The 19,556-nt window shown below is 38.4% G+C and overlaps 1 protein-coding gene across 1 annotated transcript; it reads left to right on the plus strand.

Annotated features, from left to right (window-relative positions):
- The first annotated feature begins 1,151 nt into the window (after positions 1-1,151).
- Positions 1,152-19,287, plus strand: LOC139965389 (uncharacterized). Its single transcript, XM_071967706.1, has 4 exons — positions 1,152-2,522; positions 11,828-12,158; positions 13,264-13,483; positions 13,967-19,287. Exons 1-4 carry the CDS (start codon positions 2,454-2,456, stop codon positions 15,549-15,551), a joined length of 2,205 nt encoding a protein of 734 aa, XP_071823807.1. The 5' UTR covers positions 1,152-2,453; the 3' UTR covers positions 15,552-19,287.
- Positions 19,288-19,556: the final 269 nt, after the last annotated feature.

The following is a 19,556-nucleotide window of genomic DNA, read 5'->3' on the forward strand; positions in this document are numbered from 1 at the left end:
CATTCATATAAATTTGTTCCTAAAAATGTAACTGGTATTCTTTACATTGATTGCATTCATCATTTCCATTCCGAGATAGAATCAAACAGTCTAGTGTGGTTACTAGCATTGTTCTCTAAATAGAAGTATTATCTGATAAACAAACTCACAATGAGAGGTGCCCTGTTTCACAAACGGTTAAAATGACACAGTTATGCAGTTGAGAACTTGACTGAAAGGCGGGAGGAAAGGTTTTATGCATGTGTATTTGGTACTGTTGCCTAAACCACAGGACGCAACCATGCGCATCTACAAAATTAGATCCTGCCTGAGTTTGTGTGTGTGCGTATGCGTGTATGTGTGAGGGAATGAGCGGAGGGGTGGGGATGGGGGGGGGGAGGGGTATGAGAGGGGAACATATATATGTATATATAAATATATTATATATATATATATATATATATATATATATATATATATATATATATATATTTATCTCTTTGCTTCATTTCGTTCGCAAATAGATCACATTGAGTAATATATGTCACTTTTAATCCGTAAAGACATCACTTTCAAAATTAAAACCCTTACTTATCTCTTCTTGAAATGCGATGAACCGTTGAAGATTTTCTTTTTATTTCAGTTTTTTTCTTCATCAAGGGAACAAACTTTAAAATTCACCTCTGGTGATATCACTGATTTGCTGTTATTGAAATACATTAACAAAATGAACAGATTTAGTTTCTTCCGAGCGGTGCAGAATATTGACAACATCTTACAATAGTACGTCTGCTAAGGAGATGCCCTTTTTAACACTGTGAAAAGCGCTTGGTGAATGATTACTGGTACAATTAATTAACACAATGATTTGCTTATAACTAAAACTCATTTTGGGATAACTATAAGAGGTAATTCTATTTCCACCCATTTTCAATCTTCTTGTAATCCTTTTCGTCAAAGGTTGGGTATACTTTTCGACCGTCTATACAGTTCTATACGTTACAACGTAGCAACCGTTCAGAAGTATTCCAGCATAGCGCCTTTAGTTTTAGGGGCGTGTTATGAACGCTATATGTTGCGGTTGACGCAAATATATGTAATTTTTATCTTACCCTTTTTGCGGAATGGAATAGTCCTTCAGGTAATATCTGATTCACAGCGGGAATTGTCCTACCTTTGACTGGATAGAAATAACGCTTAGCGGGGAACACACGGTTATCAACGTGAATAGAGATACATTCCTAACTGTTCATAGATTTGCGTACCCATTCAACAGGTTTATTTCTATGCCTTTGTTAGTTGTTCTGTTATAGGTGAGTGTATATATGCACTAACTAGTTCAGTAGCCAGTAATTTGAAGCAGCCAAACACTATCATTGTTACATCGGATTTTGAAGTCATTGAAAACCACTGGGCCGCAAAAGCCGTAGCTGATAATTCTCGGTATAGTTTTCATCAGTTGACCCCTACACACATTTTCATTTTGGTACGTGTTTGATCGGTTTTGTTGTGGAAAAAGGTGATTCACGTAGCAGAAATCTTGTGGTAGTTACTGGAATTATTGACATCTACCCACAGCACTTTGATTTGTACAATAGTGAAGGAGATGTATATATCAGTTGCTACAAATAGCGTTTTTATTTCCTGTGTGAAAATTAATACGGATAATGGTAGTTGTTTAAAGTACAATCTGACACTCGTGTGTCGCGAAGGATGCAGTGGTTATAGTAGGTCTTGATATATATTATACTTTGTGTACGCCGGTCACATGCACAGTGTGTTCACGACTACACGACAAAAGCGTTTGCATTCACATTTGCATTAATTTGCGAGTGCAGAAAATCGTGATTATCTCAAGCCAGACGTATTAAAGTAAAAACAAAGTAGATAAAACAACAGAGCATTGTCTTATTTTGTGTTTCTATTGGAAAGGATAATAATCGGTCAATGTCTTTCACTTTGGATACTTTGAAGTTCAATGGCATGACGTATTAGACATTATATGTATAAGTTGAAGTATAACTATATAGTTCTACAAATAGCCTATTGAAAGAGATATCTTGCCTGTTACAGCGAAGCATGTATACCAGGCACGCTAGTTTATCATACATAAACTAAAAACATTGATACAGTTAACGTGTCGTTTAATAGTAAACTTGTTTACATGTGCTTGCGGAAATTGTAATACTGGTGACATTTTCTTTTTATTCGGACAGCAGCGAGTGGCCAATCATAGTGAATTGATGTCTTCCTTTCGCAAAATGCATCTCAATGAAATATGAAATTCCATCATCGCTCTCGAAATTAAATGAAGGGGTTCATAATTTAATTTGAAACATCCACAGCGCAAGCTGTGAATATAACTTGATTGATTTAGAACGGTGAAAGGTAAACGCTTTAACGAGCTTACCAGAGGTTATCTTTTGTAATCTTTGCACCTCCCCTGAAACAAATAATCATTTAAACCAATCATAATGAGTCGAAGACGGACCAAAGAGGGATACCTCAATGTAAAACAATCCGGACGATCCGCATTTGGAAAGGTAAGATTCATTTCTCTAAGACAATAGGTATACAAACTGTGACCTCTTTTATTGTTTATTGTAGAACAGTGTAAAAGCTTCAACGAGTGTAACCATCAGTAAAGTACACAGGCTTTCAATGGAAAGAGAGGGGGTAAAAGGAGGGGGGGGGATTGTTTGGGCTAGTTCCAACCTTCCTCCTGCTGACTTAGGCAGGGGAGGTAGGGGCATGCAGTATGCACTTGATGGAACGGCCTGATCAAAGTAGACATAGGAATATATATGAGAAGGATGTGGCCATGAGGTTGGTGAAGCCGACTCTCAATTATTATTCAGGGGATCATCAACGTTTGAGGCTTATTAAAACTAAGTAGAGTGTATAATAAGCTGTTAATGCACGGCTGTGCTAGGAGCTACTTTTGAGTGTTTGCGTGAAGGAAGTTATTCACGCCCACGCCGCCCGGAGGACTTTGTGGTCTATAGCTCCGTCGAATGAACTTTAACCCCAACTGGCGGTGGAAGTGCCCCCCCCCCCCGCCCCACGGTATAATGTCACTTAAAGCCTTAATAAAGTCCATCAGTATCACCCCCCCCCCCCCCCAGTATGCTAGTAACTCGATAACGGTCACCCATGCTGATATTTAAACAAGCATTTGACTGTCACTCTAAAAGAAGTTTCCAAAGCTATTTAATTGTATCTTTTACATTCCTCCATGGCGGGAATGATTTGGAAGATTAGATCGTCTCCAGGAAAATACTGTAAAAAACTGAATTAGCAATCTTAAGTATGCTTAAGTTTAGAAGTAATACAGATGAACTATTAAAGGATGTGAAGACTCGCGCAAAAAGAAGCGTCTAATGCCGGTAATATGACCTAGTTTCGAATGAGGTGTAACAGAAGTGTTAGACAACACCATTAATCCCAGAAAATACACACACAGCTTGCTATACCGTCGGTATAGACACTAGTGTACAGTCAGCACATACAGCTGCGGTCAATACCCACAGCCAGGGACGTAGCTAAGGCCTGATGATTGGGGGGGGTGTAGTGGCTGAAATTCCAACTGGATGGGTTTTGGAGTCAGAAAATTCCGACTGCTGCCTTGTACCCCCCCCCCCCCCCCCCCGCACTCATCGTCAACGATAAGGTCAGTGTCAGTCAGACACCCCATCTTTCGCCACTGCACTTTTGTTCCGAACTTTTTTCAATACATTTGTACCTTATGGGGCAAAGTTTTTGCTTATGTTGATGGCACTTTTAAACTTCCGTAGATTAGCATTGAGTGTTTTAATTGTATACCATAGAGACAATGTATATCCCAACATCGTAGCCAGGAATTTGAAAGGGGAAGCACTTTTTGCGATTGATATGGGGGAGGGGTCTAAGGGGAGGGGTGTCCCCCTCCCCTTTGAGATTTTTTTGAACAATTGAAGGTCCTTAGATGCGATCTGGTGCAATTTGTTGCCAGTTTCATCATTATCATATGATATCATATTATCAGCAGATTTTGTTTCCTGTTTAAATTCTTTTACATGTTCTTTTACATAATATATCAGAAAGACAAACATAGTGCTCTTTTACAATTTTTCCAGAAGGATGATTCTTGTTTATTGTCCAATGTCTGGACTTAAATACATTTGACGAACTTAATTGATGGACAATATAAACTTTCATATTTTGTAAGACAGCCAGATTTGCAGTGGCCTAAAAAAATATCGTTATCTCCGTGTATTAACAGTGTAATAATTATTTATAGGAAGTGCGTATCACGTACGATTGCTAGCTTAGCTTCATAACATGCTGTTCGTGCAACAACTTAGGACAAATCATAGAACGGATGAGAACGAACTTGTCGTCGTCGTTGTGCATACGGTTCGTGACATTCCATCGAGTGAGGTTAGGTAGGCAATATGTATTTTATTACGCAGTGGCCAACTGTAGGTTTGAAATAGGCTATAGGCTAAATTTATCTAATTGCATCTGCCAAACTAAGTAAGTAGTTGAATCAGTAGGCCTGCATGTTATTACGATTATAATCGAGTTAACGGAGTTGACGAGTATTCAAGATCAAAAGAGCACTGACAAAATACCATGCTTAAAAAACAGCAGTTTTTAAACATTTTTTTCGACTCACAGGAGGGGGGGGGGGGAGCAGTCGCTCCCCTGCTCCCCCTGGCTACGTCCCTGGTATATCCTGAACCTACTTAAGCTAGCGAACAGGGTCGACCCACCCAATAGCAAAATTAATACATAAGTTTTCCGAAATGAAGCTGGCGAACGTTGTATTTTTTTTTAGAGTATTCAAAATCATACGAAGTTTTGTATGGTGGAGTATAAGGATCGCGAGATACAATTTCTCAATGTGACGAGGAAAACGTGGTAAATATGACTGATTAAAGGTCAATTTTGATCGAAAATTTTATGTCACTCACAAATTACAAGAACATATGAAAATAAGAGTGCGACTGTCAGAAAAATTAGAGCGCGACAGTCGGAAATTCCGAATTGAAGCTGGCGACAGTCGGAAATTCCGACAGTCGGAAATTCCGACTGTCGCACTCAAATTTTCCAACTATCGTCATTTTTACCAAGATTGGGGGGGTGAGACACCCCCCCACACCCCCCCTCTAGCGACGTCCCTGCCCACAGCACAGTGAACAAACGATACAGCGATGGACATCTCAGGTCCAGCTAAAGATAACAAGGTATCACGTTTCATTACTGTCTGTATTTTCATGGAGGTAAAAGCATGGTATTTTGTAGCGACACGAACAAAACGTCACTTGCAAGCAACAGAAAGTTAACTTTTTCAGGTGGCCGCACGCGATTTGGGGCGAGTCTCCAATGCCTTTAATATTACAGATCATAATAGATGATCTTGAACCACATGTCCCGATTTCACGATAAATGCAAGATACAGTAGGAATTTAACATCAATCCAGATATCTGAATTACTATTTCAGTTAGCTAAAAGTGTATTTATCTTATAAGTTTAGACGGTTTTAAGTTCTTTATTCAGATATCTCAACATCTAATTCAATACTTGTTTGAATTTTGAGATATCTCGAATTCAATTTCCGCTATGGAATGGAGTCTCTTAGGGGGTAGGAAGCTTCAAAAAGTGGGGGGGGGGGGCACAACATCAGAGGGGCACTTTCTCATTCCACAACCACCACTGGTTACGTTATGCTATAGCCGATACACACCGGCCATATCACTTAAAGGTATATGATGTGTTAGTATGCTATCAATACTATTATGGTGCACGTGAATAATGAAAATAAAATATTAAAATTAACAAAGGCTTAAGATATCCAAAAGACAGTTCTTCATCAAAGGGGCACATTTTATTTGCCAGTAGGGCACATTTGTTATTTTGGAAAAAAAGTGTGGGGGGCGTACCCCCAGTGCCCCCCCCCCCCCTCGGCTCCTACCCGGCCCTGAACTCGTGTCACATATCTCAATAAGTCTAGATGTCTGAAATAGACTGTATATATTCAAGAGAAGAACTTGCGGATTAACATGTGAAACGATCTTCTCCATATGTGTCTCTTACCTCTCACACAAATACATTCTATAGCCACAACGACAACGTATGTTTGCTGTGACCGCCGAGTGTCGTCGACACCACAAATTCTAAACTTGTTAAATTCAATTAGTGTAGGCTATCACGATACATTAACGTGCTTAGTTGGCAATAAACCCACAATAATTAGCACAGAACCGATAGACTATAATAGCGTCCCCTGAGATCGGTCAGGAGGGACGATATTAATCGGTGATGGTGTTAAATTCAATTAACATCTATGCTTATCGTGTTTTGAAGGAGCAAAAATATATGTCTGTACGACCATATTCTATGTTTTAGAAAGTAGTTTGTTATCCCCTTCACTTCAAGTTGTAGCCTATATGTCTAATTTGATATAGCTTTCCTTCTCTGACACAAACGCACCTACAGACAATTGCACAAAAAAAGGGTTGGATTTGTCGTCGGAGAGGGAATGATCGAGGCAATAAGGCTGAACGACTTTCGAAAACTTTTGACAACATTCGGTGTCAAACACAAACACTGTAGTGGCACAGTCTGAGTTTCTAAGGCAGCGGCATGATCTGTGAAAATGTAAAAAAAACAACAAAAAAACATCCTAATTGGCGGCGTATAATAACGCAGCTGTGAAGGGGTCGACTGTAAACAAGGGAGTGGTTATAAGATCATATGATCTCCTGAACAATATACCCACACACCAGCATTTTAGTAAAGCCTGAACCGTACAAACGACTCCGTAAATAGAAAGCACTATGAGTCGATAGTCAAATTACCAGGCTACATAAAGTGTCATTTGGACTACTTCCGTTTTATTTCTACAGTTTATTTCTACAACCACAGCAAACGCAAATTTCGTTAAGGAATTTGACCCCTTTGCCCTTACGCTGCTGGAGAACGTCTGTGTCATGGGCATACTGCAACCATCGCATGCTATGGTTGTTATACTTCGCCTGGTATCACCATGGAAAATGTATCCATGACGTGGTGAACCTTACTGTATTATGCGCCTCCTGATAAAAGTTGTCATTTCTGCTGTAAAGCCTGCAGGAGGTTTACGTGTACAACAGTATGTACCTTGATTTACCGGACAACTGGCAGATTGTACAATGCCAAGTTTGAGTTCGTCAGTATTGCAGACAATTTAACTGTTTACTGCCATGGTAGCATAGTGGTGTAGGGTAGTCTATAGGGAGCAGGCCTAAAAGGAAACAAACGTAAACGGCACGAACACAAGTTTTGAGAGAGAAAAAATAGCCTATATATACTAGCTGAAAAAATATGTCTCTATTTGCACAAGCCAATAGTTATACCGTATTCAAAGCATAACGCAGCTATATATATGCGTCCACAGTATACAGTATAACTTTCTCTGTCGCCATCAAAATACACTGTCGTGTAGTCACGCAAAACACTATACGCATCTTTAGGCCCTAACCAAGCTTTTTAGACTTTGCCAATAGTTGTCGTAAACTTTCGACCGTTCGAATTAGGCTTCAATAGGGTGATTATTAAGCTTTAAATAATTACAGTATCTCACATGAAATGCGTATGCATATCTCCCGTCACGTGATCAGTCTCATAATGGGTCAACGTGATCATATATACTGTACATATTGTACTCTTACACTGGCATAGCTTATTCGAAGCTTAAAAGTTTCTAATCCACCAATTTTCTCATAAACAAGAATCATTGTATCTAGGCGAATTTAGCTAAATTAGTAGACGAAAAAATGATAAATCGCGAGGTATGACTTTTGGCTACAACATTATACATATTCATGATCTGAAATCGACCTTTCAACTACAGTAACTGTGCGCCATTGTTATGTGATCATAATAATAAACAATAATTGGCTTAATATACGTGCATATAGGGATATTATGCATTAATTGGCAGCTGTCTGCACTAAACTAACATGTCGTTTTCGCTTGCACCTAAATACATACCAGCATAACATGTTTATAATTGCCCATTCCATAATATCGCATTTCTATTGTCAAGTTTCATGAGATTATTTTTAAATAGTTTTCTACGGTGTACATACATATACAATGATACATGTACGGTCTATTGCTACAATGTAATACAAATGACGCGTCGAAGGTACAGTAACCTGCGGCGAAACCTGCAGAACGACATCTTGGTTTGGAAGCATCGGGTCAAGGTCGGGTCAGGGGTTTATACTATTGTGCGATATCGTAACAAGTTTCTAACAACGCCATTTGTGTCACTCGTGAATGATTTCCTTTTGGATTTCTTTTCATATTAGAAAGATAGAAAATAAAAATAATCAGAACCGTGCATTGGTTATATAGGCTAGGCCACTAACGCACTGTATAACAAGACGAACGTTATGCATAGGTCTATAGTATATACATTATTTGAACGACAAAATGTGCTAATACCAGTTACTGTATATGACAACTTTTGTCGAAGAGAATACCTTACACATTCAAATATCATATTGGTGGCAGGGAGCTTTCGAAACAGACTGACATCCCATATATGGATGCATGCAAACAGGACAAAGATTGACCTGAATCGACGAGGGTACAACTTGTATAATAGCATATATGGGCCTATAGAGAACTAAGAGAAGTAAATGGCCTTCCTTGGAATCTACCTCAATAGCCTATATGTCTTTTGTGACGACTGACAAGATTGAAAAGAGCCATTAGCATCTCAGTCACTGTAGGACGTGTTGTTCAGTCAAGGACGCCATTTATGAATTCAATCTGGTCGGTAATTACTATTCGTCTATATACCCATGCTTCATTTCTCTCGCCTCATTCGCTATTAATTCTAGTCGCCTGATTCTGTAAGTAGTTTAATGGATGACCTTCAAGCAAAATTGAATTTGTCATATTGCAGATTATAAGAAACCACTGTTATGAGTACAGGTTGTATTTCGAACCTTCCATGACACTTTGACTTTTTGAGATACGACCCTTTAATCAGCTTCGGTTAATCAGTTAGAGTGACTGGACTATGTAGTCTAATACATATATTCAGTAGATCTGATCAGGTCAGTTATTTTCCCATCATGAGTTTTGTGTTGCACTTTGAGCAACACATAACTCATGATGGGAACATATCAGACATTTTATGGTCTCAAATTAAATGTTTATAATGTGCTACAAATTCGTCCAGGAAAATAGGTGTTGAATGACATCGAAGGATGCTTGGTTGTTTATATGAAGTTTAAAGAACATGTTTTGATTAGCTTGAGTTACTAGAATTTATACGTGCCCTTCCAAACAAAAATCGTGCCCCCCGGATGCCCTTCCAAATAAAAATCGTGCCCCCCCCCCAGATGCGTTAAAAATGAAAAATACTCAAACAAATTTTACAAAGGACGAAACGTATTATGTTCTTCAGTAAAACTCTTTCCACCAACCATCACAATAACCAGTGAATGCTTGTTCTTAAACTTCACTTCTACATGAATTTCAATTTCAATTGTCAACACTCTTATTTTTTAACGTTATCAAAGCATAAGGGTTAATTTCCCTTTTGTTTATCTATTTTTCCGCTTCAATTAAAAAAACATAAATATCGGACATACTAAGCCCGAAAATTCTTGAACATATAAGTAACTTCAAGTTGCAAAATATAGCACCAGGTTGCATCTAAGGACCCTTAATTAATCAACATTTCCTCGGAGGGGGACACCCCCTCCCCTTAGCCCCCATCCCCAGGACGGCATTCACAAACAAACATTGTGTCCCCTAATTTAGCGCTGTGCCGTCTCTGTGCCCCGGGGGCCCCCAGGTTGAAATGTCTGGCCACGCCATTGTCAGTTGAGACAATTTAAAATGCACACAATTAAAGATTACTCATAATATTATCATAAATTATCTACGTTGTTCATAAACCACGTGCATACGCCGTTGTGTGGCACAATGTAGTCAAAGAAATGGTCACAGGATATGCTATGATGATGAAATCACGTGTCATGCAGTCTGCTAAATGACATTACAACAGATATTGTTGCCAAGAAGGAGCAAGGGAGTAGTTTTCTGTTGTTATCCCAATTCGTTCCAGAGAAGGTAAATTCGATGAAGGAAAGGATGACATCACTTCTTCATTATTTAGTGATACGTTTTTGGATGGGAATTGACCTTGTTGCCACATAAGTTATCTATAAGTCAGTCAAATGTAAGATTGCCGGAGGTGACTCTAACTTACCTCTATATGTAAATTTGACTATGGCTGTAATTATGATCGCTTATACATATAAGTATTTGACAGTATTCTTTACAATACAGCGCCTCTCTTATACATATATATATATATATATATATATATATATATATATATATATATATATATATATATATATATATATATATATATATATATATATATATATATATATAGCGTCTTACAATACAGCGCCTCGCTTCTTCGGTTGGACAACTGCAGGTTTTTCCTATTTACATTCCCATAAATATGTGTCCGTATATATCGACATAACGCTTACATCGGAAACGGATTTTCACCAGTTGATTATAACATTGATCCGGTTCGTATTTTCTTTCATTGGATACGAGTGGGTTTACCGCATACATCAGCATAACCATCATGCAATCTCTACATGTCGCTACATATACAGTGTTCGTTAAGTAGTGCATACGCACTGTTAACCTCTTTATAATGCGGGGGTTTGCAGTGAATGAAATGTGAGTGGGTTGTTGATTTCCCACAATGGATACAATTATACTATAGTGTTTCATATGGTTGGCCTTTATGTAAATTGTGTTTGAACGGTGTAAGTCAGCCACTATTATTCCCCTTGTCGACATGAAAGAGGAAGAGAGGGAGGACAGGTAAAACAGGTTAAAGGGGAGGGCGATGAGGGAGGGGGTGAGGGAGGGGGCTGAGGGAAGAGGGTCACGGTGCTGCACTTTGGTTCAAGGTTTCGACGTCATGTTTAAGTGTACACTCTTTATATTTACTTTGTTTCTTAATCAACAGCAGTTCACCGACCTACGTACAGCTTTCTTATCATGTATATCTCCCTTATTTGATCACATAGACACTTTTTATATTTATATATATATATATAATATATATATATATATATTTATATTTCAGTCGTTTTATCTTTGGTTTCCCAATTACCCACCCCCCCCCCCCCCACGAAGGGCAGCTCGAACGGGCACATATCCGTACACACCTTTAGCAAAATGTACAAAAAGTATTTGGAAATCACATATTACTATTGTGACATCATGTATAAATCAGCTAATTGAAAGTGTAGGGGCGTATACGGGAAATCATACTGTGGATTACGAAATCAAAGTTTCCCGACTGGGCTATAAATAGACCAAAAAATAGTGCACTGTGGGATTGGGTGAGTGAGGCATTCATTCTGTCCCACATGTGTTCCACAACTGTGTATCGAAGTATCGTTTGACCGATAGGGTGCGGCGGCAAGGTCAATATAGGGTGCGGCGGCAAGGTCAGTATGTGACGCAGCGGTGACGTGCAATAACATCGAAATTGTTTCATAAATTGTATCCCACAGTTAACTGTAACGTAAACGCCAACGTTTGAAATAAAGTCTGCCTATAATATTAGAAATGATTTTGTTACCTATATTAATATCTTGATGTGTTGTACGCACAGGTCAATACCCCGTCACTGAGCATCCATAATAGTATCACTTTTCATAACGGATGTTAATTTTCCATGCCTGTCAGGCACACCGCATGTTTACATCCTGTTGAGCTGTTACTAATTTTACTTTTTCCCTGTGTTGTATTTTCATACAGTCATGGAAACGGAAATGGGTAGTTGTGCAACCCAACAATACAAGAAGCCAAGTAGGAGAATTGGCAACGCTTTCTGTCGTCCTCGAATTATACATAGAGAAGGGAGCTTATGGGAAGGTGAACAGCGTCCTGGTCGAGGGCGCAACGGAAGTTAAAAGGGTGCTGTCAAAAAGCCAATCCCTTGCCTTTGAAGTCCGGAAGGATGACAAAGTACTTGTGGCAGCTGCCGGCGAAAGTGAGACAGACTCGCAAGAATGGATGGCGATGTTTCGTCAACAGCTTTTAAACATTCGTAAAAAAGAATTGACCAGATTGCCGGATGCCAGTGAAGGTACAGGAATTGTCACGTGACACGATTGTAATTGACACTTCTATCTAATGAAGATGAACGGAATTATTTTCAGTTTCATTGCCTAACTTCAAGTCAAACCTTAGTTGTCGACATTTTCGATATCACATCATATACGATTGTGTGTAGTCCTAAGTAGCTTGAATTTAAACAATTTACATTTGATCGCTACAGTTTGATGGTAGATTGTACCTAATATTTGTTAGAAAATTGAATACAAATTATTTAAAGTAAAGGCATCCTCTATAAGCTGATTTCGTCTTCACAAAAATGCCGTATTAGATATTCTTATAGCAATGTCATTCGGAATTGAAAACCAAGTTAGGAACTTGCAGTAAATATAGATAGGCGTACAGAAAACTTGTGTTAATGATTTGAAGGATGGTCGGACAGCGTCAGCCCAAGAGCTTAACTGTAACGAGAATTAAAAATAAACTCAAATTTGACACAGTCCTCCTAAGATGTCCTAATTTAAACAGTAAGCCAGAAAGAAAGCGTCTGACTTTCATTGCCATCAGCTATATATAGTTTTACTATGTAATGTGTTACGTAATAATGTATACAATCAGTTTATACCAAACGATTTAGACAGATTCTATTGGTGACATCATTTGAGAGCTGTGCTAATTACCCACTGCCTCGTACCTCAGTGTGAGCAACATTATTTCCAAAGAAAATCCAAATTGTAGTGTTCTTCAGACGTTCTTTTATCAAAGCTCTTTCAAGTACGAATTCCGCTTCGGTTAATTTTATGTGTGTGTGTGTGTTGGTATTCCATCATCGATCAAGTTCCTAACCAGTGGTGGCGTAGAGATGAAGGTTGTCTTAGAATTGCGCCATAGAGAGCATGATTTAGAGAATTTAACACTGCACTTTACGTAGAAATGTGTCTTGTACAGTACTGGGTAACTAATACTATTTACAATAGTTTTCATATTAAATTGGCAATAATACTTAAGACCAATTACGTGAACTGTAATGATGTGATCTGTCAGTTCCTTATTGCTTTTAGTTGAATATTCGAGGCATGTTCTAAAGTTTAGCTGGAAATCGTTACATCATTTTAAATTTTCGATTTATTTTGCAGATGCGTATCGTGTATCAGTCATACCTAATAAATATTCAGAGGGTCTTTTGCTGCCTGGTGACGTACTTGCACACGTGACTAGCATGACGTTTGGACTCTACGATCTCTATGAAGGAACACTCATAAAAGAATGGGATCTGCGTCACACAAAACGGTTTTCTCTTCAGAGTAAAGGACCAGCAAAGGATGTCGATAGGATAGCGGTCATTCAGTTCAGCAAGTTAGTATTTTATTTAAAAAAAATCGTTATCGTACTTCGTATCGTTTTATTGCCTGTCTTTTTTCTTGGTGGGGTTTTAAATATGTACTGAAAATAGTACCCATTTTGAAATGTTCTCCCTTCGTGAGCGACATTATAGCTAGAGAATCAATCTCAAGATTATGAACTACCATAGGCTTCATTTCAAAGGTAGTCAATGACACAAGCCAATTATTATGTAACATTTATCAGCACCCACTGACTTGTTTGACTACAAAGTACAATTATTCAGTAATTCACGTCTTGTGTGATCGGTCAGTACTCTCTTTCATTTCGGGCATCCGCAATTCAGGCACATCCATTTATTCTGAGGACGGTATTAATCTCAAGTGCAAAGAGATTCGTCTTTCTTTGGACTTTACAAATGAGATGAAAGAATTTTTGATTAGTTTGGTTATGTTATTTCTTTCAAACAAAGCTCTTGTTGTTTCATTACTTTTACAGCCGCTGTCCACATGGGGATGGAGATCTTCTCCTTTACAGTTTTAATGCAAAAGCCTTCTTGGAAAAAATCTATGAAAATCTCAATACTGCAATGGATGTCAAATCCAAAAGAACTCGAACGGCTTCAATGTTATTTGAAATCCCTCCAAAAGAATTGGAGGCGCTGGGGAAAGAAATTAAGCAAGAGAAAACTGCAAATGATGAAGGGACAAATGGTTCCGCCCAAAAGGAAGAAACAAATACTACAACCAGTGCTGAAAGCAAAGACCAGTCGGATGCCGGGACGCAGTTAAGTGAAAAGGAGGCAACGGAAGAAATGACTGCCGAACCAGACAAAGAAGGAACAAAAGACGCACCAAAGGAAGAAGTTAAGCAAGAGGAAGAGAAAACGGAAGACGTGAGTGTTAACCAACCAGACAAAGTTGAAAATGAACCTGCCACGGTAGATGAAAACAAGAAAGACGATACGAATTCTGCCACAGTGGATGAAAGTGAGACTTCGCCAAACGGTGAAGAAGAGAAAATAACTGAAGGAAAATCAGAGGAAGTAAAAGCTACAGATGAGGGACCGGCTGCTGTGGATGATTCTTCGAGTAAAGAAGTAGAAGAAACAACGAAAGACCAGGAAGATGATGCAAAGGAAGTCGAGAAAGATACAGATAGCACTCAACAAACTGAGGCAGAAGTACATGCCATTGAGAATGCCCAAACTGAGGAGAAATCTTCAGACAAAACTGAGGAAGAAATCGAACAGGATGCAGCAACTACCACAACTCAAGATGGAGATGTGGTCGAGAATGATGCCGACCAGGGCAATGAGACTGCTGTCGCAGATGCCGAGGACAAGGAGGAAAAACATCAGACGGAGGTTGATGCTGTTGGGGAAGGCGAACAAAAGCCGGAGGTGGATACGATTGAGAATGCACCTTTAGCTGCAGATGAAAAGGAAGGCGAAGAAAAGGCAGAAGTTAAAGAAGAAGGAAAAGAAGAGGAAAAAGCACAGGATAAAGAAGATGAAACCACGGAAAGTGTCCCACCACCTAATGAGGGTAGCAATGAAGAGGAACCAGAACAGAAGGAAACACCGCGTAATGAGGATCCTGCAGAAGAACAAAGTGATGTCCCTCAAGAGAGCAAAAGCATTGTTGCTGCTGATGAGGCCGAGGGAGACACCAAGGAAACGTCTGAAGAAAGTCCTAAGGAACTTCCCATTGAATCACCCGATCAGGAGCAAATTGAGAGCAACCAAACGACGGAGCTGGCAAAAGATGACCAGGCATCAGAGAAAGCGGAGACTTCTCCAGCGGAGGAACAGAAGACGGAAGAACATGGAGCTGACAAAGATCAAGTGGAGAAACCTTCCACGGAAGTGAACGAATCGGCAGATCAAAACCAAGATAAGAATACAGAAGTCACAGGTGAGACAGTTGATGAACAGTCGGACAAAACGGAAGCAGTTGAGGTACAAGAGGCAGACGACCAAGTCACAGAGCAGGAACAGGGAAAAAATGACACAGAAACAAAGCCATCAACCGGAGCTGACGAAGAGCCAGCTCAACCACACGAAGACAAAGAGGAGACATAGTTTCGAAATAGCAAAGTTCAGTGGAAAGTCCCCATATTTATCAAGTTATATATGAGTGATTGCTTGTACCACTAACGTAACACATAACGAAGTATAAGTTGTGAAAGCCCTGTTTTCTAATTTTAGGTCTTTGTTGTCTAACATTCTAACATCAACTCATACTGACGCCAGTCAATACCAACGTTCTCGGGCCAAAAATGTGGAACATGTTGCCATTTTTCATCAGTTCCAAACTTGACGTTTTTGTTTATTTGAATGTGACTTTTGAATATGTTTGGCCGATTTCCGTTTACCCTACGACCATTTCTGACGTAGACGTTGGCATTGAGTTCAACTGAACGGCTATCATGTGTTTGAGTTATTTGCGATCCCCCACCCCTTCCCCTTCCCTTCGGAGTGACATTTTGGGAAGGTATTGATGACGAACCGACACAACGAAGTGACGGACCACAATAGTTTGTACGTTACTAATATTTCATAGAAATTGAGTATGTAATAGGTCAAGACTTCGCTGCTTCCAAAATCATTCGTCTTGCAAATAACAATAATCTTCGTTGACTCGTTTCTCGTAATTCTTGGAAATGCTCTTTCAACAACTAGGTTTGTGACCAATTTCAAGTGCCTTCAATTTACGAGTATTACATCGTTATTTGATGAAAAAGTTAACTATTTACAACGAGAAGGGGTCAAATTAAATTGCTTTATTACAAATAAACAACGTATTCCCCTATTGCTACAACTTTCATTGGTATTGTGATAACAGGTAACAGATAAAAAGATGTTCAGGATTGTTAGTTTTTGGAAAACTTTTCTGACTTATATCTTTTGTGTACGTATATATTATAATTATGCCGTGGGAAATCACATCTACACTATGTTTTCAATATCATCTACATATTTAAGAAGTATTTGTGGTTATCAGCGGCTTGAACTTGGGTTACTTCCGAGGTCAAAATTGGACAACTCTAGTAGGATATCCTCATCGAATACCCCATATTTTTGTGGTTTCGAAATATCACTCCTTGGCAATTATGACCTTTTATTTCCTATCCGCGTTTAGTCATTTCCCATGTTCTTCCTGTCAAATGTTAATTACAAGTGTTGAGGTGTTAGCAGGGGTAAAATTATTAAAATATTCAAAAGAAGATGAAATTATTTCTTTCTTTGCTTTCTGCAAAAGTTCGTTCAGGATCTTTGAAAGCACCCTATTGTTCTCATCTTATTTAAGCATAAACAACAGGGTTATGTAAATTAACGTAGTCAACGTTCGTTAACAGACGAAGGTGAATAACTTGATTTCGAAAGGCACACATTGTCACAGTATATTTACATTATGTTACCGGAAGAAAATGCTTGAGAAGCATCATAATCAACGAATTCGATAGTCGTTTAACAATTTTCTTTAATTATCATTAGATTATAGAAATGTTATAGTCTTCATACTGATTAATAGCAATTCAGTTACCATTGATGAACTGTAAAGTAATAGACTGCGGCTTGTTGGATATCGAGGAGACCAGTGTGTTGGACGAGAAGGGTAACCGGATAACACGTCATAGTCAGGGTGGATGAAGACAGGGAAGGGGCATAGATGTGCAACTGAGGTTGTGCCTATCGGCAAATGATGTGTGCTATTGACATTGATTTTACTAATTAGTCGATGTCAGACTCTGCACCGGTCTTTTGTATGTAACGTGATATCATAGAAAGAAACTCCAATTCGTTCATATTACAATAGCGCCGAAAATATTAATAGACATTTCGTTTTAAAATTTCTTGTCAGATTGCGTCTTGAGTGAATGTTGAAAGAACATTCGTGTGGGGGATACTGTCGACTTGCTCAAACTGAAATTAGTTTCGTTTATTTTTATATGTCAGTCACTGCTAAGTTTTTACAAGGAAAATCCGATGATTATATTATTTTACTTTTGTTGTTGTTGTTGCTGAAAGCATATTCGCTGCAGTCTTGACGACATTTTCGCGTGTAACACAATTCAGACATGTGCACGAGCATTATTCTTAGAATCACAACTCAAAAATGACTAGCAGTGATGGTACAACCGTGTCATTTTTAACAGGGAGCAACAACTGCTTAAGTAGGGAACGCCACTCTACTTATTGGATACAGGGATATTCGTAGGTTATATAACTGGTTAGCGTTATGAACGCATCGACAGGGGTAACTTCAACTTTAAAGTTAATTTAAAGAGTTACAGGGTTGGTGACTTTGTAGATGGTAAAAGTTCCACCACAGTCTGTCGAAACCAGCTTCTGTAAGTCAGACGGATGGCGTAATGAGACGACCAGTCCTAGGTTTAAGGTGGTCATCAGTATTGTCCCAAGTATGCTACAAATGAGTCGCATAATGGTCCCTAATGCTCCAACTTGACGAAAACATTCCAGATCCAACAATAAAACTTTTACTTCACTGAGACATTGAATTGTAATAAAAGAATATCAATGCTTGCAAAGTACCTGCAGGAGCTGCTCTACAACCTTCAAATTATTATTTTTTTTGGAAAGCCGTCAACTTTTGTTATCATGAGAAAATTGTGAGCCAATACTGGTGACCTCTCATAAAAGAGAGAATGGTAATGGTGCTAACACTTATTGTATGCAACTATATATATCTACATGGAATCGGTCTGTGTGTGCTGCTATATTTCTTTAGTTTGTTGTGCTATCAATGATGATAGTAAAGTATAGATTTGTTATAGATTTTTCATATATAATTAATGTACCAGTGCTCTCGTAAACGTGTATTCTCAAGTTTAGAACGTGTGATGATGAAATCGTTTCCTGAAAGTGGAAAACGAATCAGCATAACGAATTTTTTGTTTTATCAACTGAAACGCCAAAACGACTGAATTACTCATGTCCTAGCCAAGTGGCACGTTTAAAATATTATATGATGCACCTAACATTTCCTTTAATTTTCTGTAACTTTAGCTATTGATATATACAGTTTGCAAATGAAAGAATTTGTTTTGATTAAAGTTAAGTACTATGATTTAAAGATGCCGAAAGAAAATGAAATAGTTATTGAGTCAGTTTGTCCAACTTTGCTGGACTGTACGTGTGTCTGAATGGGCAGTTGCTATATGCTTACTGGTGATAGTTGGGCTTAAAACCTTTCCCATTGCCTAACATGCTAAGCTCACATGATTCTTCGAAATGATTATTTTACTGCTTTCGATAGCCAAATAATTATTCTGCAAAGTCGGACTCAAAACGGGCCGGTTGGGTTGGGTGGACGCTTACCAACCCACCTTTGAGCAAATGTGTTACACTCTCTGTGCCTATACCGTATAAGCCTATACTAATATCGAAGTGAGGCTTTCAATTACTTAGGAAAACCGGTACATGTGATTGCTCACAAAGTTTCCACAATTTGAAGAAGAGTGAATATATATATAAAATATGACAACTCATGATGAGTTTTTTGGACTAATGACCAACTAGTTGTTGAGAGACCGATACCCACTACGATACAACGGAAGTGTAACATATTTGCTCAGAGGTAAAGGAAGAGCTACTCTCTTTCTTAATCTTTTTAATCTGCTATCATAGGCGTCACTATTTAGCTACAATGTTCTCGTTTTTCATATCTTTGTTTTTGATTAAAGTTTTCTTTTCAAGGTGAAAAGGTGAACTATTCTTCTCTATTATTTTGTATTATGTATTCCGTTTTATATCCAAGATTACGCAAATAAACAGTTATTTCCAGAAAGTTGTACATACATCTCTTCCTTGTTTGTGAATTGCACGAGTTTGTTTGTTTTCAAGATTTGTATGAAAAATGAATCTTTCTTTTTTTTTCAACTGTTAATTGATAAGTTCTTAGTTGAGGGAAATAGAAAGCACAGCAATCATGCAATAGATGATTTGAGGGAAGATACACAGGCTAAATGATGACTTAAAAGATTGTTCACAGGACTTTTCAAGTTGAATAGCTAATATATACATTACCAAAGTATTAGTGTGCACATGACTGGCCGAAATATT

Source organism: Apostichopus japonicus, chromosome 3, assembly GCF_037975245.1.
Source record: "Apostichopus japonicus isolate 1M-3 chromosome 3, ASM3797524v1, whole genome shotgun sequence".
Classification (NCBI taxonomy): domain Eukaryota; kingdom Metazoa; phylum Echinodermata; class Holothuroidea; order Aspidochirotida; family Stichopodidae; genus Apostichopus; species Apostichopus japonicus.

Coding starts and splice junctions, on each gene's coding strand:
- LOC139965389 (XM_071967706.1), top strand. CDS start 2,454: ATGAGTCGAAGACGGACCAAAGAGGGATACCTCAATGTAAAACAATCC. Junction 2,523..11,827: donor GACGATCCGCATTTGGAAAG/GTAAGATTCATT, acceptor ATTTTCATACAG/TCATGGAAACGGAAATGGGT. Junction 13,484..13,966: donor GCGGTCATTCAGTTCAGCAA/GTTAGTATTTTA, acceptor TTACTTTTACAG/CCGCTGTCCACATGGGGATG.